Genomic DNA, 21,683 nt, shown 5'->3' on the forward strand with positions numbered 1-21,683 from the left:
TTACTAAACGCCATTCCTTCCTATTTAAACCATCAAGGACACACTTTTGATCATACTCAACCAAAAACACTCCTCAATACTCTATCATCTCTTGAGATTTTAAGATAAAACCGCGTTGGAAAAATAATTCAAAGTTGTAGGGAACCTGTGAGTCACCTTAATTAAGTAAATGGGGTCTCAAAATATGTATATGAAGCAAAGAAGAGGATCAAAGCACAAGAAGTCATGTGGAGAGAAAAGTGTTGAGCAAAACAACAGCACCTCATCATCATCATTGTGGGTGGTGGTAGCTTATTCATACATTTTGAGAAAAGCTAAAGCATTTTATGAGTGGATTTGCAGTAATGGCAATGACGACGAGGTACCTCTGGCTGATCCTTACTTCTCCGTCCCTGTCCTTCCTCCGGCCACTACAAATTAAGCTTAGCTCGATTGAGTATGTAATTTAACATGTTATAACAAGTTGTCGTTCTTTATTGTTACTATGATCTAATAGTGTAAGAATTCTTATAAACTCATGTTTACATATGTTTAAAGTACTCTTTATGTATTGGCTATGTTTGTTGTGTAAAGTATGTACCTTGTTAGATTCTTCTCGAAATTTGGAGATTTATTCATGATTAATGGATTTATAGTTTGATTTAGACATGTAGATGTATGTTAGTTAAATAAAGGGAGTGTTTGGCTATGAATAAGGTCTGTCATACTTTCTCATAATACTTTATTATGCATTATTATTAAGAGAAGAAGCCATTTCAACGCAATCAGCTAGTGAATCTGAAAATAATATATCACTACCAAAACTACTCATAATGATAAAATAAATAAAATGTACTTAATTCACCAAAAATTCATTCTCCAAGCACTAGTCAAAATAGTTATACTGTCCGTTCAAAAACGGCTTAAAAATTACAAAATAATTGCAGGTTCAAATAACTCTTTAACCACCAGACAATAATGATAAGACCAAAAAAAGAAGTCCATGATAATGGTAACAACATAGCTACTGAATTATTTCAAATTCAGCACCAATTGGGAGATGATCACTAGGATGATAGTAATTTGGTAGCCCACCTTGAACATCCGAAGCTTCGGGCTCAGGAAGTTCGAGGTAGCTGACTGGTTTGATATTCTCAGGAGAAAAAAGTATGTAATCTAGAGTTCCAGTAAATCCAGGAGTGTAGTTTGTGAAGTGTGGTTCTCCTCTGGTACTTGCATAAGCACTGCACAAGGGAATGGGCACATCATCTGAGATTTCGAGCAGAGTTCCCGCTTCTGATGAACCTGACATAAGGTATTGATATACCTGAAATAATAAGAAACAAAGCCAAGTTACTAAACACACCAATGAAATGTAAAGAGAATAGAGTGAGGAAAACACACGCACGATATAAGAAGAAAAAATAATCAAGGGCACCACAGGCTAATTTGTCTTTCCCGGACCAGGGTTAAGTTATGGGCAAAAAATGTGCTCCAAAAGACACAAGTAGGAAGAAAATACAAGGCGTGTGAGATAATAAAACTGAGTGTGATGATACTTGATTCTGGATAGCAATATGTGACAATTGTATCCCGGCCCCCAAGACGCAATTGAACATGTGATTATATAAGGGTGTGAAAATCCATAATATATGTCGAAATAATTTCTCGACAATGTGCAGTGTAAGGACAAAGTATCTAATGAGTGACTTCATCAAGTAAAAAAAAAAGGAATCATTTTTATGAACAATTTTATCAGAAAAAAGGATGTTTGATGAATAATTCCAAACGAAGTCATAAAGTGTTGAAATCGTAAGAACAGATATTCAAGTGCATTATCACTATGAAAAATGTTCAAAACACCAATTGGTTTCATCTATAGCACGAAAACATTTTGGAACATGGAAACAAATCATAACAACATTTCATCAAGAAAATAGACGTAGACCTTGAATAATCGTCAAAGAAATTAACAAAATGCTGAAACCCAAAAATTGAAGCCACACTCTAGTAAGACCCCAAATATCAGAGAAAACCAAAAATGGGACTCTGCTCGACCACTAAGACAACAACAAAATATAGATTGGTTGTGTACCCCAAGTTGACATAATAATGGACTAGTCTGATGTAGACAAGTATGACAATGGGTACCGTCTTCTAAAATCTAGGTCAGATTTTCATCTATGAATTAGTATGGAGAGCCAGAAGCTACAAAAATTGCAATATGGAATCTCACATTGGTTGAGAGTGGGTTGGTGTCCCCTTATATGGTCTAGGGATCCTCATTTCATGATCTAGTTTGGAGTTGATTTTGGCCTGAGATCTATTTTTATTAATATGGTATAAGAGGTGATCCATCTCTCCTGTTATGTTTCTTAATGTTGGGCTCCTATGGTATGCTATCAACACTCCAATATGTCCATGCCTGGCATAAGATGGGCGTTGGAGTGTCCCAAATTGTTGATCCATATTAGCTTCAGATATTCTCACTCATGAATTAGCTTTCGAGGTTTAGTTAAACCCAAAGTACATTTTTCTTAATTGGAATAACGAATCCTACTAGAAATACGAGGAAATCAAATAAAACAAATGCAAATTAGATAGAGTAAGTTGATGTTGTTCAATAGAGCTTGGCCCATAGCAAAGCAATAGGACCAGATGCTCCAAAAGGTAAAACAAGAGATTAGCTGACCTGACTCCCAGGAAGTGAGTTGAAATCACCAGTAACAACCACAGAAGGCGAGCAATCAAATTTGTCTGACACTAGTAACTTGAATTGAGCTAAGCGTGAAAGCAAGTATCTAGCTTGTGCAAGTTTGACATCAGCCAATTCTGGATCCCTGTGGTATCATTCATTCGTATATGTCAACAGTGTATAGAGTTTCCAAATTGAATATCCAGACGTGCTGCAATAACAAAATAATGGACAACAGACATACCAGTAAATGTGAGTGTTGGCCACAATGATAAAATGAGAAGGATCCTTCAGCCTAAAGGCCGCCATAATACCGACACAGTCACGTTTAAATCTAACACAAGGATCATTTAGGTCTCCATGACCTGCTCGCTTGTTTTTCAAACCGGCATCTGAAATTGGAATGAGAAAGATCACAGTTACCTCATACCATGGTGATAGGATTATGAAGCATAAAGCATCCATTACCACAAAATTTGTGCATTGAGGAGCAAAGATGAATCCATAGCCCATCGTGTCACAACACTTTATTCACCTCCCGAAAATGAGACGTGTAAAAATATCCCCCTTTTAAGTTTCAAATTTCAAGTTATTTAATACTGAAAGAGCTGATTATTTTTTAATATGAAGTTAACTTCAGTGCCTATTGAAATTGCACTAGTGCATTAGATCCAACATTGGTGCTTTCCTTTACCATGGACATCTTCCCTCGCAAAACCCTCAAGTCAAACTTAAATATGATTTCTTTCCTCACATATTTGTTGTTGCTACCAAAACATACCTTAACGTACGATCTAGCACAAGAGTTGTTAACTGTTTCAACTGCAAATGTCAATCCAGGTTTCTGCTACAATATGAAAAGCCTCCCTTATCACTCTGTAACATTTTAACGATACAGTAGAGCTTGCGATGGAAGTTTCTATTTAGTTGATACAGATTGACTTGCTACATGAAATTAGAGGCTGACAATAACAGGTCCACTTCCGAGCTCCAACAGTATTCAACTTTCAAGAGTACCAGCTTCAATTATAATTGTACAAAAATCTTTGGATCTTACCACGACATGGCAATTCAAATACTATTCCCCTCTTTCATTATGATTATTAAGTCTTAGATATGAAATTCACACATACATCAACTGTTTGAAGGAAATTTGCTATAACTGCAGTACTAAACCAACCCACATTCACCCCCAAAAGAAAAGGCAAAAAAGGATAGGAAGAAGACGAATTGATTTAAATTAAAATTTCATTCAAATTATGTTGGAGTTTGGACAGAATTTATTAGCAGTTCACTGTATAAAGACATGTTTCCCTGACTCTATATCTGACACTTTTAAACCAGACCATGCTCCAATTTTGTAAAGACAAACCCTAGGTGGACAAAAGCAAGAGTATACCACCTTTTGACGCTAACTTTTTATTTCCACCAGCAGGCAAATTCTCCTCTTTATCCTCAGATGAAGTATCGTCTTGATTTGAAGGTACAAGATCATTGTATTCTATCTTTTCTTCAGTGAGCAACTCTGCACTATAAATAGCATAAAATTTCAGATAAAATGAGTTATAGAAATATATCCATCCAAACCATATCTAATTCTGCCTGAAGAAGTTATAGAAACATATCCATCCAAACCATAAGAACTTCTGATATAGGACTGAATTCTCTCAGTCCTTAACTATGCAACGATGTAACTTTAGCATGATAGAAGTAACTTAATCTACTGAAGAGGTGGGAGTTAGATGTTGTGAAATAAAAAAAAAATGTAGTTCTGTGCCGTATTACTCATCTCTTTCTTGAAGTTGCAAGGATACAACGCCAAAGCTTTATTTACGCGAACTTATAACTAATCGTCTTATTTTTTAGCTAGAAAGTGCATGATCATATCATCGTACTCTCAAACATAATGCATCTATGAGATGACCAGCAAGTCTCCTCAAATAATACAAATAATTTCATCGCTTAGTTTAGCCATTCTTTCACTTACAGATATAGAGGTTAAGGAAAGAAGAGAGAATAGATGGTCACCTATCCTGCTTATAAAAGATCCCGCATCCATCACGCTTCTGCCCATTTCTTTTGACGTAGATACTTGAATAGCCAACACTCTCTATATTTCCTTTATAGAAGCTATCATATTCATCCAATTCCTGGCACATAACACAATCTTGATTAAAATATAACCTAGAAGAAATCAGAAGTTCCTTTCTTCTTTTTTTTTTTTAGTTCCCCTCCCGGTTTCAGGTATTAACTTTAGGGCCCAACTATTACGGATACGCGTCAGGAAGACCCACTTCTGGGGTAAAGCGTCCCCTGCCAAAGGCAACCTTATTCCCTCCCTCCTCCAGTTAATGATGCCACTTCACCACAACCTTTTGTGGTAGAAGTTGTTATTAGAAGGAAAATGGATGACTGGATATTGCTCAATCTTAAATTATCAAAATGTCCAAACCTGTAAGCAAAGGAAATCGGCCCCAAGGCTCTTGAGAACTGTCAGGATTGCCTGTGAACGAGCTTTCCACCTAACACAACACTTAACAAATGTTGATTCTGAAATTACGAGTAAAAGAAAGAAATTGAAAACTGTCTCAATGAAGGCTCATTCCACATGGCTTCAAGTCACAATACTTTGGAAATAAATTTTACAATAGATGCTCTTCAAATACTCGAAGAGAAAAGAAGTAAAATTGAATAAAACACGACTATGTATCTTCTATTAACACTAGCTTAGAGAATTACTAAAATACAATAAAGTCATATGCTCCTGACTCCAAGTCTGGAAGCATTTCTCCAACAGTCTTGAAGGCAAGGAATATAATACTAATGTAATGCAACATGAAACAATCATATTAGAATTCCATAAAAGCCTTAGGCATTATAAACAAGTCAATTTAGGTCCACTCAAACATGAAATCAAATAGCATTGGACTTTCCAAAGAGAAGAGAAACAATATCCGACAGGCTCCGTATAAGAAATGCAAAAATGAAAACTTGGATATAGATGACGTACTTGAGACAAGGCCTTGGGGAGTGTGAAAACAGATCACCCTTTACATATGCCTACAATAAAAAATCTCAGAACAACGAAATATCAGCAAACAGAATTCGTACAACTCAATAGATTAAATGGCTTGAATCAGTAACAAGAAAAACTAGAACTAACATCTCAGAATACAAGTGTCAAGGTATGAGATAATATCACTTGAATTGTGCACTATAGTCCTAAAAGACAAATTAAAGGACATACCAAGCATGTTAGTAAACTTGACTAATTAACAGCAAATGTGTGCATCGATAATGGCTTTCCCATCCAGATATGTATGCTCTACTTAACACGGTGGTTCAACCACAGGCGAGCAGAGGAAGGCCTTGAATTCTTTTTGTTAGGATCAGATTTCTCACTCTCTTCTGACTTTCATTTGTTTGTTTGTCCAAGATGTGACATGTTCACAAAGTTTTCACAAGAGTACTTTGGCTGATGAATAAATACTTTGTTTATTTGATTTTCAAAGTCAAGATAGACAATTTACAGTGTATTAGCCATATAAGGATGCTCAATAGTTTAAGAAAGCAGCACTTAACTTCTGTTACTGAAGTATTACTTGCATATACTTCATAAAAATAATAAAATAAATGAATTGCGTCAAGAAATTTGAACATGGTCGGATTACCTGAGCCAAAATGTTATATGATACCAAACTGAACTTAAAACCTGCAACGATTGATAAAAAGTAAAACATTAACTCCAGCTGTACAACAAAAGCATACAAAAACGAAAAAGAAAAGTTAAAATAATCCACTTACCATCTGATTTGCTTACTGAAGTAACTCCACTCTTTTCAGCAGGAACAAATTTTGGTGACAGAGGTGCAGGTGTTGTGCTCATTTTGGCAAAATGAATTGTTCTGTAGATATTGTAAACCAAGAAAAGAAGAAGCAAATGAAGTCTCCAATCAAAACTTAAAAGGAGATAATACATAAGAAGCCCCTAGTATTGGCTCCGTTTACAACTTACACAAACTATGGTTGTTTGTATAAACCCCCTGAACTTCCTTTTTCAGTACCTATTACCACCCTCAAGTACCTGGTGATATAAAGAGTGGTGTGTTGTCGACACCTATGAGATGCACGGAGCAAGAAAAAGGTGAAAAACAGTTTATGATGGCTTCTTTTTTTCCAACAATAACTGCACTTATCCTCACCAACTTTCACCTTGTTGAAGAGGGTTTGATTTCTCACCTTGTAGTCCCCTCCCCCATTTCCCCTTCCCTGCCCCTAATATTTTGTTAAGAAAATTGCAAACAGAGCCAAGCCCAAGGGATTTAAAATTGTTAAATACTTTTGTATGATTTCATGCTCCATAACAATATGAACCTGCTTTGGTTTTTTTAAGAACAACGCACTCTACCATTTGTTTCTTTCTATTAGGATACCAGTTGGTGGGGCTAAATTTTGGCATGTAGTCAATAGAAGAGTCATACGCAACCCCGAAAACTTACTAGTGCCAAAATGGATTGTGGCAATGTAGATTAAAATTGCATCATAATCCAACTAGCCTAACCCAAACCCATTTTTCAAATTATTTATTATTTGCTATGTTTTTCTTGATCACCAAACAGAAAAGTTCCCCTCTTCTTTATAGAGTGTGTGAAACTATTAAAAATATACTAAATAAACTAAACAAATTAAAATTCTATTTTGACAAAGTTCTCAACGGGTCAATTCAGGCTACAAAAACGTCACAAACAAAAGAGTTTCTCTATTCTATATAGAGAAAAACTGTGTGAAGTTAAGGTAGAGAGTATACATAGTAAACCAAACAAAAAATTTACAACATTTTCCTTTTAGAAAGTTTTCTTATGGTTCAGTTTGGGGTATGAATCTGTTATTTATATATATAGAAAAGGTGAGTGGACGTGTAGGTGGCGAAATATACATGATAAATCAAACCGAAAGATTATATCTTTTTACAAAGTTCTCTTATGAGTCAAGTTGAGCTACACTTTGATTGGATTAAAATAAGTTGCATCTAAGTTGACCTACAAATGAATATTTTGTAATGACCCAACCCTTAATTATGAGGTTTAATGTTTAATTTTATGTTTGGAAGCTTGCTTCAAGTCATATTCTGTGGAACTTGTTTGAAGTATTCAGGTTGGGACACGAGGGTACTTTTTTTCTTTTTCTTTTTTGAAAAAAAATAAGAAGATGACCCCAAGGGATGAAGTGAATTTTGAAACCAGAAAAACTCCACCGAACTGCACCAAAAAGTTCTTTTTTCCCAGTGTAGCAGCAGGTCTTCGCGATCGCGATGGCGAGGCCTGGGTCTTGGTAACGCAGGGTTAGGGTGTTGTGCCTCGCCGAGATCGCATAGGGTCCCCGCGTAATTGCTCTCTGATCACGAGGTACCCTGTTGTAGATGCGAAGCTCTGTTGCCTCGCAATATAGAAGCAGGCAGATTGAGATTTAATTTTATTTCATCATGTTAGGGTATTGAAGTCTCGGTTTTGGGCAGTTTCAGATTTCATCACCAAAATGTTAGGGGTAAGTGATTTTAACTTGGATGTGATCAATTCTTTCGACTACTCGCTGATTATGAAGCCTAGTCTATGAAGATTTGAATCAGAAATTAAGAAAAATTACTCGAATATCACTTGAGGAATTTCCTCGACCTATCTTTTAGCCAATGTCTCCTGAGAACCAATTATATTGCGGTTTTTCTCTTTCACTGGGTAAGCAGCCTCTTGGGTAGGGATATTCTTTTTCAAAAAATTGTACATCACGACTTACAAAAATATTAGATTGAATTGGCTCAAGGTAGATTGAATTGGCTCAAGATAGATATGAGCATGGTGAGTCTAAAGGATACCTAGATACACACAGGGTGGACTAGGGCTCAAGTTTATTTTTGGTATAAAGTCTATGCCATGGGTAACAAAGACAACTAAAAACTTTGAGGATGGCTATAGTCTAGAAATCAACCAAAAAAATTTTGGTAGGGCGGTGCATTATTCAGGATTGGAGTGGGAAGTCGATTAGTAAGGTAGACAACACAAGGATAGGCAAAAGACCAAAATTCAGGTGGTAAGGATGCTCCATGAAGAACTTGTTTTATTGGTTTCATGAATATGACGATGCCTACGTTCAGCTATGGCAACACGTTGTCCTGCGTAGGAGGTGAAATTAAGGATTCAAATCCATGTTCATCTCAAGATAGGGCTGAAGACCGATGAACTCACCTCCTCCGACGGTACAAAGTGAAGAAATTTTCAACTAAAGGATGAAACTTTAGATTATTGACACAACCTCACTTTCATTTGTAAGTGTATACAACCAAGTATATTTGGTGTATTGGACGTACGTGAGTGCTTCCCAACACAAGTAAAAACAAAGAATTAAATAGATGTGAGGTTATATTGACAAAACTTAGTAACAAAAATGAGATTTTTTTATTGATGGAGCACAAAATGTGTCAAAAAGCTTAGAAGTAGTTTTAGATGCCTAATTAGAGTTGAATGAGTATGAGCAATAGGAATGGTTTTACTGTCACCCATGGAGATTTCTTCAGTTCTTGCATACTTTACAAGGTTGAGGGGTACAATAGCGACATGGTTAGGTGAGCAATAGGAATGGCAATGCTCACTAGGCATGCTATGGGAGTTAGCACCCGAAAAGTGAATTCAGTTAGGCCAAGTGATGTGGGGTCCGAAATGAAGAGTGTCATCAAGATTTTGAAAATGAGGCTCATATAGTGAATAACAAAGTAGGGGGGTCCTGGCCTAACTACCATGGATCCAATCAAGGGTCATGGAATTTTAGTATTTGGATTACTGTTGGTATCGATCTTAACCCAAGCCTCAAGGCAAGGTTCAAGAAATCAAGGACCAAGGAGCCCAGAACAAAGGTTACAATCATCGAAGCCTATACACCTATGCTCCTCCAAGAGGTAGCCCATTGTCCACTAGTGACTCCACAAGACACTTTCACGAGTGTTGAGTCTACTGACACAAATGTGAAAAAGGTTAAAAATGGCTTATAAAACATTGGGTGGTCAACTCCCACTCAACTTCGATTAACCAATTTAAGTCTTAACTTAGCCAAATATCTTCTTCCCTCAATCAAAGAAAAGGGTCCCCTTCCTAGTGATACAGTGAAATAGAATGATAATGGAAATGGTGCCCATTGTATGGTCATTACTATACTAAGCGGAAGGGTGCTAAGGTGGTGGAAGTTGAAAAAATTATAGTTAATGAAACAAATGTGGTGGAAAGTAACGTGGATCTTGTTGACACCTAATTTTGTTACTCCTTTCTTCTAAATCATTTCATTGAGCTTCTAAATTACTGATAAGTCAAATATTTGATGATCACTACTATTTTTTATTATTACTATTGTTACCGTTGTTATATATTATATGATATTTTTACTATTTGTTAATTATTGTTGTTGTTATCATTTTCACTCTTCTTAAAATTATATTTATTATTGCTATTATAAGTTTCATACCTATTAAATTAATTATAAATATTATACATTTTATATAGTTATTGTCAATGGTTAAGATATATTGCACTAATTATTAAATTAGAAGCTCAAAAAAATCAATTTAAAGAAGAAAAATACCATCAAACAAACTAGTCCAAATCTTGCACCCAATCAAGGGGGTGTATGGATTAGCTTATTTTTAGGTTTGGTTTTTACGCACTTTTTTAGTTTTGGAGGTGTTTGAAAAAGTTAAGAAGTGTTTTAAAACATTGATCTCTAGGCCAAAAAAGTTTTAAAATAAATCAAAAGTAGGGTATCCTACTTATGACTATTAGCTATTGATTTATAAATTGCTTAAACTTATCCAAGCAAGCACTAAATTACTTAACCTAATAAGTTGCAGCCCAATTGCGCCAAAATAAAAAGTTCATGGTTGGCCACAAATAACCCAACAATCCACATTCTAGATTTTTCCTAGCAGACAAATTCCCATAGCAACACCCTTCGGGGTGGCCTAGTGGTTTGAGTTCAGGACTTCATGTTTGAGGTCTCAAGTTCAAAATCCTTGCCTGCGAAAGCAAGGGGTTTGCCTTCTGGGTCCTGGTGTGGATTGCGTCTCCTATACGGTTTGCATTGCATAGGAGCTGAGATTTTACCCTTTGCGCACCCAAAGGGTAGCGACTGCGGGTTTCCCTTGTCATAAAAAAAAGTCCTATAGCAGCCTTCACAAAAATTTCTAAGCAAACAAAACACTTTGATCTAAAGAAAGTAAATAAGTGACAGAGGAGTCAGTTTTTACCTCCCACGGGGCAGTGACTGGGGCTTCATTGAGGTCTCGAATTCTACACTCATTTTTCAAATAAAGTTGAGCAAAACGGGGAGGAGAACAGAAAATACTTTGCGGGATGATATGTAGATGTAAGAGAATGGTTTCCTTACGAGTGTCAAAACCTAGCCTTTGATGGAAAAATAAGGTTGTATTTATAGGAAAGAATCTAGGGTTCGCGTTTCATTGGGGTTGGGCTATTTAGAGATTTGGGCCGTTATTCAAGCTAATTTTGGACATTTTTTAAGATAGAAAATGGGCTACTCTTGAATTGGTTTTTCCCTTTAGGCTTCTAATTTAATAATTAGCAACATGTATGTTATGAAATCAAAAATAGAAAATTCTATAAAAAGTTTAGTAGATAAGAAACTTAGAATAAAGTAACGACAATGATGATAAAGTAATAGTAGTAATGTTAATGATTAAAAATGGGGGTTGCTCTGGAGATTTGGATGGTAGGCAAAATCTAGAATGTGGATTGTTGGGTTATTTGTGGCAAGCCATGAGCTTTTTATTTTGGAATCGGCTCCTACTTATTGGGTTAAGTGATTAATTGGGTGCAAGATTTGGACTAGTTTGGTTGATGGTCTTTTCCTTCTTTAGATTGATTTTTTTAGCTACTAAATTAATAATTAGTGCAAATTATCTTAATCATTGTCAATAAATAGCTATATAAAAGTTAAAATATTTAAATTTAATAGGTATAAAACTTGATATAAATTAATAATGGTAATGTTCACAACAACAATAATAAATAGAATTTTAAGAAGAGTGAAACTGATAACAAAGGACAATAATAATTGTTAACTAATAGTAACAATAGTATCCAATATATAACAACAATAACAATATTAATAACCGAAAATAGTAGTGAAATAACAAATATTTGACTTAATAATAATTTAGAAATTCAATGAAATGAATTAGAAGAAAGGAAGGACAAAATTGAGTGTCAACAAATCGCAAGAGAAAAAAGGTTTGTATTGAGAAGCTTATTGATGTTGATGAAGCTACCATAGGTGTAGAGACTGCCCCCATTCAAAATGAAGGACTTGTCAAAGGCAAAAGCAAAAGCAAAGTAGAAGCCATATATATTTCCATTGCCATTACCAAAGTTTCCTCTCCTGTTCCCCTAAAGGCTCTTGAAGAAGGTGGAGAATGAAAATTTGGCAAGTTCATCACAATGTTGAAACAATTGTCATGAAGGACTTAACTACAAAGAAACAGAGTGTGCTTTGAGACTGAATGTTACCCATCGTTGTAGCTCCAATGTCATTAACTTGTTGGTCCAAAAGGAGGAAGACTCGAGAGCATTCACCATTCCATGCACTATTAGGGGTCGTTTTAAAGAGTGTATAAGAATAATGTTAAATAGAGTGTCTTAGTAATGCTTGCATTAGTAATGCATGTATTAGCTATGCTTGCATTAATTATACATAGATTATTTTAATGCATTGTCTGTTTGATGCAATAAAAGCAATATGTATTGCATTAAAAAAATTATTTACAAAGATACATTCCACTTTTATGGTGGAAAGAATGTAAAAATGGTTTTGAGCGATAATTGGGTATTTTATCATTTTAATACCTGCATTAAAACCATTGCGTTGCTAATACCTAGAAATCTATGGTATTAGCAATGCACACCTAAATACAATAGAGTGTAGTTATACATAAATTGAAAAAGAATACCGAACAAGGTACAAGGCTAATACATGCATTATTTTTCCTAATACACTCTACCAAAAGACCCCTTAGAGTCTATCAATTTACCAAAGTTTTATGTGATCTTGGTGCTAACATCAACTTGATGCCTCTTGCTATAGTCAAGAAATTGGGTTTGGGTACTCCTAGTCCTACAACTAGGTTGTTGATGGCAGACCATACGGTGAAGAGGCCGGTTGGAATTTTATATGATGTGCTTATGAAGGTGGATCGTATTTTCCTTTTATCTCCAGAGTACATCTCTAATCTTTATACAAAGAACTATTTCACTTAACAAGTCAAGTAACATCAAACTTTATTTCCCGTTTAAGAAAGTAGGAATTGTTCAACTCTTACAGTGGATTCATGTTCATCAATTTACCAAGGCGAAGCTTTTAGCCACAGAATCAATAAGTATATCGATTAATTCTCTTCTTTTTATGGAGGGCACAAATTCAACATCAGAGCAAAGGGTTATCCTTCAAATATATATTTTCCAGCTAATGTCAATGTGGAAATTCATCAAACAGGTGGTGACACTATAATTTATTCAATCACTTGAGCTATAATTATCTTCAATTACAATGGACCTTCATACATGTAAGAACAAGCAAAAGAGATACAACAACAACAACATACCCCGTGAAATGCCACTAAGTGAGGTCTGGGGAGAATAGTACGTCACGGAAGCAGAGAGAGAGGCCATTTCCGAAAGACCGTCGAGGAAACAAGCAATAAAGCGGTGACATATATACATACCTGTGGGGTGTAGAAGCTAAAGGAAAACGAGGAAGCAAAAAGAATGAGCTTTTCAACATTGCTTCGGTAGATTTTTAGGAGCCGTTAATGGTTTCTTAAGTTTCAGCCTTTAGGTTTCAACGAAGCCCAAAAGAAGATCCATGCTTCATTCACAGCCAAAATCCAGTTTTGGGCTAAGAATTTTGGCTTGGGCTTTTTCGATGGCCCAATAAATATGAATAAGTAGCTATTGTACACTTTGCTTATACATAGGAGATGTATACACTATATATACATTTGATTGTACATTTTATGTAGTATTAAAAAAAATGGGAAAACGACAAAAATCCCACCTTTAAGTTCTCTTACTATCATTATCCCATGTTAGTTTTACAAATCTCCAAAGTCCCTCATTTTCGCACATCAGATTAATGTATAAATGCATTTGATTAATGTATCTCGCGCATCAGATTAGTCTATCTTATATAAAATGTACATCATATTACTGTATCATGTATAAAATGTAATGTATCTTACTTAACGAATAATATATCTCGCGCATCAGACTAATGTATCAGCGCTTATATTATTGTATCAATTTGAGAGATTTCTGTATTATAAACTTATAAGAACAAATGGTAATTTTGTCTTAACAGTATGTGATTTCTATCGTTTGCCCTAAAAAAATATACACTATCTATGCACTTATACATATTTTTGTGAACTAGATGACTGAAAGATATTAGGCGATAATTTTTTCTTTCTTTGTCTTTATACATATTTTTGTGAACTAGATGACTGAAAGATATTAGGCGATAATTTTTTCTTTCTTTGTCTTTTTTAGGTGAGAGCCAAACAAATATACAAATCTAGTCATTAATATTTCTTTCTTTGATTAGAGATCTCATATTAAAGTCATACTAAGATTTTCGATAAGTTTAAATTAGTTTGACGAGTGTGCGTACATTGAATATCAAATGCTTGATATTCAAAATTTATAGAGTTTAAATCTTTAATCCGAAGAGGAAAAACAAAACTTAATCAAACTACTTGAATCTTATGTAGAAATGGATGACAAGCAGCTATGTGATCCACAAAATGAGCACAAGAGCGAGTCGCATCAAATGAACGTAACTTTAACACGGAATCTCAATCTTATCAAGTTTGTCAAATAATCAAGTTCTATATATAATAAGAAAAAGATTATGATATCTTTATCTTGGAATACTACTTTAATTTAATTTATAAGAAAATTGCAATTATGTATGTAAGTGATTAAAGAAAAGGAATGCTCCAGCTTTTAAAACTATATCCTTGGTATTTGTCCTCTTTATAAAAATAATAGCATACTCACTGTAATGCTATAAAAAAAAGTTAAAAAGCATAGATATATATGAATTTTATTCCAAGAATATAAAGAGGCTTTTTAAAAAAATAGATCTTTGTCTCAATGAAATACGGATAAAAGCAATAAAAAAAAAAGAAAAATAATATTGGAAATGAAGAAATCATGACAAAATACTATAGCTATAAAGCATGAAAAAGCATTTTGCACATTAATTATAATAGAAAAATACGATAATTGAAGTACAAAAAGTGACAAATAATAATAGAAATTTAATCAATAAAGATGAAACTACAAGAGAAACTACGATTACGAGTATTGAAGAATAGTCAAGACCACACTCTACTTATTGTTAACCTACTACCACAATTTGTGTCCTTCCCCTATTCAAGGTCATATCCTTATAAGTAAGTTGAAATTGTGTCATATCCTATTTAATCACATCTTTCAAAATTTTCTTGGACCTACATCTACTTCTCTTGAAACCATCTATGGTCAACCTTACACACTAAGTCATTCGTGCATCTCTTCTCCACATGCTCAAACTATCTCAATGTCGTTTTCCCAATCTTTTCCTCCACCTAAGAAACTCTCTGCTTGTCATGTATATCTTTATTTCTAATATTATTTCTCCTAGTATATGTGTCCACACATTCATCTGAGTATTCTTATTTTTGTAACTTTCATTTTCTGAACGTGAGAGATTTTGACTGGCCAACATTCGTCTCATACAACATAATTGGTTTAACAACCATGTTGTAATTTGCCCTTAAATTGAAGTGGTACCTTCTTATCACAGAAGACTCCATTTGCGAATGAATCTCCATTTACTCCATTGTGCACCAATATGGCGTGTGACATCATCGTCAATCTCTCCCGACATTTCCTTGGATAATAGACACAAAATATTTGAATCTATCTCTTTTTTTAGATGGCCAAGGTATCAAAGCGCCTTACTTCCATTTATCTTCATGTGTTACATTACTGAACTTGCATTTCAAATATTATTTTTTGTATCTTTCTCAAATTGAACTTCAAGATATGTCTACAAACCCATCGATCGCAAGACACGTCACTCAAAACTATATCATCCGATATGAATCAAGACACCTTTCTTTGAATTTGTCTGAGTCAATGCATCCATAACATCAATCATTATGTCATCTATACGTCAGCCCAAAGGAAACAAAAAAGTCAAATCAATAAGCTAAATTAATAGATAATGAACAAAAATTGAATAAAGATATTTTCGAGAAATATAAGTCTATCTAAAGTACTACTACTTTATCTATATATGATAATATCGCCAACATGTTGATCAAATCCTTTTAACTTATGTTATCAAAAGAATCAAGTAATTTATTAAAGATAGCTTGAAAGTGAAAGCATTGTAGTCCCATTATGTACAATATGAACCAAACAATTTGATTGACTCATGAATGAAGTTGCGTAACCTATGCAAGTGATATAGAAACCAATCTCACCAGAACAATGGACAATGACATTATTGGCATTTAGCTCTAGCTAACTAGAGGGGTAAAATTCAACCATGAAATTAATAAGTGGTGTTGTGACCACTTAACTACTTATGGTCCACTTATATAAGGGTCCAGGCCTACTTTATTTTCTTGATTGCTATTAGGTATTATTAGCATTTTCCATCCAATTTTCTATTACTCAATCTAGATTAACACTATTGTAAATCATTATTTTAGTTTATCTTTTGGTAGTAAGGATAGAAGAAATTAAAACCAATATTATTACAAATTGTCAGTATATTTTGTTGAGTCCCACTTTGGTTGATTTGGGGTTTTTAATCTCATTAGTAATTTTAGACTTACGTAATCAGATTTATGTGATATATATTATATTAATTATTAGGCTTTCATTAGAATTCTTCTCAGTTTTTTATTTTCTTTGTCGTAGGAAATGTGGTTGGAATTGAGCAAGTAATGTTTCATTGAGCTTATATTGTGCTACCTTAATAATTTGTATTGGTTTGGTTTTTTTTTTAAAAAAAAACTGAACAAATTGAGTTTGTATAGAACTTGTTGAAGAAGACATAGTTTGTCTATTGGATTTAACTTCTACGTTGAATAAAATTGTTGGGATTGGCACTAGAAGATGTATCATATCAAATTTGGAGTTGATATTATGAAGCAAAAACGTATCAGTAACAAGCTGTAGTTACTATCAATAAATATTTTACTGACAAAATTTAACTATTTTATCAAGATATGTGGTCATAATTATTTGGCCAAAAATCTCGAAGGATCCATCAGGATTTGACAAGGCATGTTTTCCATCAATTTCAAATTATTTAGATTTGTGGCTAAAATTTCGACAATTTGACTAGAAATTTGAGGAATTATTTTGACAAGGCAATTTTGTCCATAAATTTGAAATCCCAATGATTCATCAGAATTTTGTTACGTATGTAAATCTGCATGCGAGTTTGTGGAGCTATTAAGCCAATCGCCGTTGCGATTGACAATATATTTTTTTCCTTTTTATTTATTTATTTTACTTTTATTTTTAGTCCATTTGAAAAATATATATTTCTTACGTTTTTTTGGAAGTTTTTTAAATATAATTTTTTAAGTGATATGTTTAATACTACAAAATTGAAAGATATCTTGATACATAAATCATAAGATTCAAAAAAATTCTTTACTTTTTAAACATTGTTAAAATCAGACGAATAAATTGAAAAGAATAAAATAATACTCATAGAAACTGTGACAATTTATCGAATTTAATAGAAGGATAAAGCTAGTAATTAACTATTCTCTCTCTAGGCCATTTTACTTGTAGTCATTAATAGAAGAATTTAAAATATGAAAAATAAATACATAAAGAATTTAAAAGAAATTCAAGATTTACGATATCTATTCATTTTTAAAATAAAATAAATCACTATAATAAGGTAAATTTCTACCCTATAAAGTCTGTGCATCTAGTCAGTTCTTTTATGTCATATACTATACAAAATCCTTCTTTTTCATTGAATTGAACTAATATATACTTTTTTTTTATATATAAATATAAGTACAAATACAAATATAGGAACTGGGACTTGTCTAGTACCCATGAAGAGAATCTAAGGCAGAATCCTAGCACAGACATTATAGTATGATATTTTATTAAATTGTAATAATAAAAAAAGGTCACTACATTACAAGAAACCATATTCACAAGGACATGACATTTTTCTCAGTATTGTCATGTCATACACATGAAACTCTAAATATTGTGAAAATTAACCAATGAAAAACAAAGCACCACTAAAAGAAAAGTTGATGTAATTGTCTCCATGCTTTTGGGTTCATTTAGGCTATAGTATTCAAATTGACATGATGACTTTGACTTCTTTAGAAGGCTCGTAAAATTAATATATAAATATATTTTTTAATTTAATTTAATTGATATTTATGTTCTTTAATTTTAGATATACATAAATAGATAATTAAATTTATATAAAATCAAAACAAATAGATATATACGTTCCACGTGGCATAATATATTTAGGACGTCACAGAGAATATAAAATTGCCACATATATGCCACCTAGAATGAATATCTATTTGTTTAATTTTATACAAATTTAAATATCTATTTAAGCACATCCAAAATTAAAGAACGATTGTGCAAAATTAAAACACGGATTTATAAATTATCATTGATTAATTAGTGCAACTATAGAGAATTGTCTCCAAAAGAATATTTATATTAGTACAAAAGCAAAAGTCAAAACCATGTACACTTGTAGCCCAAAATGGGTTGATAATAGTTTAAAATTTTAAATTTTTTTCATGTGACTTGAGAATTTTAGATGCTTTGTAAGAAAGGGAAGAAAAGGTTAATAGTAAACTGAAAAGAAAGATGCATTTAAGCTACTAGAAATAGAAATTACAATATAAATTGTATTGATGAATATAAGTTATTATATAAATAAATATTATTCATATCGTCGAATACAATTAGTGTATGTAAAAAAGATACAAACTAATTGACATTCTTTTTTTCTTGGTAGAATTATTAGACTTATATTACTATTTACTTTATTTAGGTAATTATTACTTCCTCCATTCGGTATTGTTTTTCATGATTTTTATTTTTAGAGTCAAACTATAAAAACTTTGACTAACATTTTAAGATGAATTTTTTCATCATATTAATATGCAAAAAAATGTAATTTATAGTACTTTTCATATAGTTTTAGAATAACTAATTTTTTTGTTTAAAATACCGAATTAATGTGATTTAATTTATTTTTGTAAATTAGTCAAATTGATTTTCGATAGACGCAACATGACAAATAATTTCAGACGGAGGGAGTACTTAAGAGCCACAAAATTTGTCAACGTTATATAAGATAGCTTCAGTACTATCTATCCTATTTTTATTTTTTTATTACTGTATTCGAAAAAACTGTGGAAGAGAATCATATTTAGTTGAACCCCAGTCCTCATATAGGGGCATGGATGGCAGTGGGGCGGTGTGGGGTGGGGGTGGGGTGGTCAAGCTTAATCTGCATAATTTTTAATTTCCTCGCGTCATTCGGCATAATGACTTTTTTCTTTTTCAACCCACCTATCCTTCCCGCCATAGACCCGCCCCGCCTTCCATAGCCTTAAATTCATCCCGTCCTGCATCCCGTCCGTCCCATTGCCATCCCTATATAAGGGTGAATTTAGCAACACAAGTTGCATCAATAATAGTTTCAACTCATATTTTATATTCGTATATAAAAAATTCACTAAGTATATAAAAATATTTAATTATGAATTCACTTATTTATTGTTGTAGCAAAAGTTCATGAACTTTAAATTTTGGATTCATTTCTGACCTTGTTTGTTATATTTTTTCTTAAATACAAAAAATACGACGCAATCACAAAATAAATGATTTAAGATTGTGAATGCTAATTTGTTTGTCTCTTAATTTTTTCCTCTTCGAGGACTATTAATAGTGTTTTATCGAACATAAGATAATTTAGATCTCCTTACAATATATTTGATCCCAATTAGGAGCATCAAACAAACTTTCAAAGAAAGATATTTAACGTCTTAATCTCTTTATAAATATCTCAAAAAATTATCAACACATATTACCCTTTGTAATAGGCGTAAGGCTATGGCTTGTGGTAAAATAGCCTTTACTTAAAAACTCTTAATAGAGATTAAACTCGTCGATAGAATCTAACAAATTTTTGATCTCTACCTACCATGCGCACATATGAAAATGTATATAGTGCATGATTTTTTAATCTAAGGAATTGACATTTTGTTCTGGTAGCTGTCACTAGTACAAATTAAATTGATGCATCAACTAATTTAAATCCCTACAAGCACATGGACTTATAATTCTAAGATTGTTCCCCTATTGGCTTGATTAAGTAGAAACTTAACTTCTATAAAATTAAACAGATAGACATATATATTTGAAATGGCATAATATATTTCGAATGTTACATATATAATGCCATATAGAATGAATATATTTATTTATCTAATTTTTTATAATTTAAATATCTACTTGAGTATATTCAAACTAAAGCGAAGACATAAATATCAGTTAAAAGTCACATATATATGTATATATATATATTGTCCTCAATTAATTTGTGCAACTATAGAGAATTGTCTCCAAAAGAATATTAATACTAAAGCAAAAGCCAAAACCATGTACACCTGTAGCCCAAAATGAGTTGAATAATTTAGAATTTAATTTTTTTTTTCATGTGACTGAGAAATGTAGATGCTTTGTAAGGCAGGGAAGAAAAATTAATAGTAAACTGAAAAGAAAGATTAACATATGAAGGAGAAAAACTAGACAATTAGGAAGAATATCATTTCCTTTTCATTGGATCATACAGGCACTTAGGCCACCGACCAATATAAATTATATCGACGAATACAAATTATATCGATAAACACAAATTAGATTAACAATATAATTTGTATCATCAAATAGAGTTGATCTGTGTATACAAAAGGATACAAACAACAAAGAATATATTAAAAATTGTAACGACGAAAATAATGGACCTCTCATTTGAAATGAGAGAACAAAACTGAACTTTATGCACACACACATGAATATTTTATGGAACAAACTAATTGTCATTCTATCACCACAAATAATTAAATATGCATCAGAATATTTCGTACATATAAACACTAAGTTTATTAATTAATTAAGCTCTATTTTTCGTTCTTTTTCGGTCTCATTGGTAATGAAGAGAATCAAATTTAGTTGAACCCCATAGGGTGAATCTAGCATCACAGCTCACAAGTTACATACATCTTATTTTATATTAGTACCAAAAGAAAAAAAAGAAAAAATCACTACCTATATAAAAAATATTCCGTTATAAATTGTGTTATATATTAATGTATATTATATTTCGAGACTATCGCATGAATTCATAAATTTTAAATTTTGAATTTTCTTGAAATCTTGTTTGTAATATTCTTTCTCGAATACAAAAATATTCTGTAAACACAAAATAAATAAGTAAAAAAGTTTATTCGTCAAGATTGTGAGCAAAAATTTATTTGTTTTTGGTTCTTCTCTTTTAATATTTTTCCGTAATTCGAGGAATATTGTTAGTAGTACGTTACTCGAACATATGATGAGCGCAGTATATATATGTATTTGATCACGGGGACCATCAGACATATTTTGAGAGGGCGGTATATTTGACGCCTTGATCTCTTCATGAATATCTCAAGAATTTATGTAGTATTCGAGATGTATTCAAAGAAACATGCTACCCTTTTTAATAGGGTGAGATAAGACTTATGATAAAATAGCCTTTAAAAATTCTAATAGAAATTAAATAAAAATCATTTGATAGAACCGAACAAAATTTTGACATTTCTCTACCTACGTACCGCAAACTGATT

At 32.7% G+C, this 21,683-nt stretch overlaps 1 protein-coding gene across 3 annotated transcripts; it reads right to left on the reverse strand.

Moving 5' to 3' along the window:
• Positions 1-816: 816 nt before the first annotated feature.
• LOC107028825 (carbon catabolite repressor protein 4 homolog 4) lies at positions 817-13,580 on the reverse strand. Of its 3 annotated transcripts, XM_015230036.2 has the most exons (11): positions 13,329-13,522; positions 12,238-12,314; positions 6,479-6,579; positions 6,346-6,386; positions 5,685-5,734; positions 5,127-5,196; positions 4,703-4,824; positions 4,077-4,204; positions 2,919-3,066; positions 2,672-2,819; positions 817-1,306 (listed from the first exon to the last, which is right to left on the reverse strand). In XM_015230036.2, the coding sequence occupies exons 3-11, from the start codon at positions 6,558-6,560 to the stop codon at positions 1,004-1,006; spliced, it is 1,092 nt and encodes a 363-aa protein (XP_015085522.1). In that variant the 5' UTR covers positions 6,561-6,579; positions 12,238-12,314; positions 13,329-13,522; the 3' UTR covers positions 817-1,003. The 3 variants fall into 3 exon arrangements, with proteins under 3 accessions (XP_015085522.1, XP_015085520.1, XP_015085521.1); XM_015230034.2 differs by lacking the exon at positions 12,238-12,314 and having other exon boundaries at positions 13,449-13,580; XM_015230035.2 differs by lacking the exon at positions 12,238-12,314 and having other exon boundaries at positions 13,329-13,521.
• Positions 13,581-21,683: the final 8,103 nt, after the last annotated feature.

Source organism: Solanum pennellii, chromosome 8 (assembly GCF_001406875.1).
Source record: "Solanum pennellii chromosome 8, SPENNV200".
In the NCBI taxonomy this organism is placed as follows: Eukaryota; Viridiplantae; Streptophyta; class Magnoliopsida; order Solanales; family Solanaceae; genus Solanum; species Solanum pennellii.

Coding starts and splice junctions, on each gene's coding strand:
- LOC107028825 (XM_015230034.2), bottom strand. CDS start 13,507: ATGTTGAAAAGCTCATTCTTTTTGCTTCCTCGTTTTCCTTTAGCTTCT. Junction 4,205..4,702: donor ATCTTTTATAAGCAGGATAG/GTGACCATCTAT, acceptor TGCTATTTATAG/TGCAGAGTTGCTCACTGAAG. Junction 2,820..2,918: donor GCCAACACTCACATTTACTG/GTATGTCTGTTG, acceptor ATGATACCACAG/GGATCCAGAATTGGCTGATG.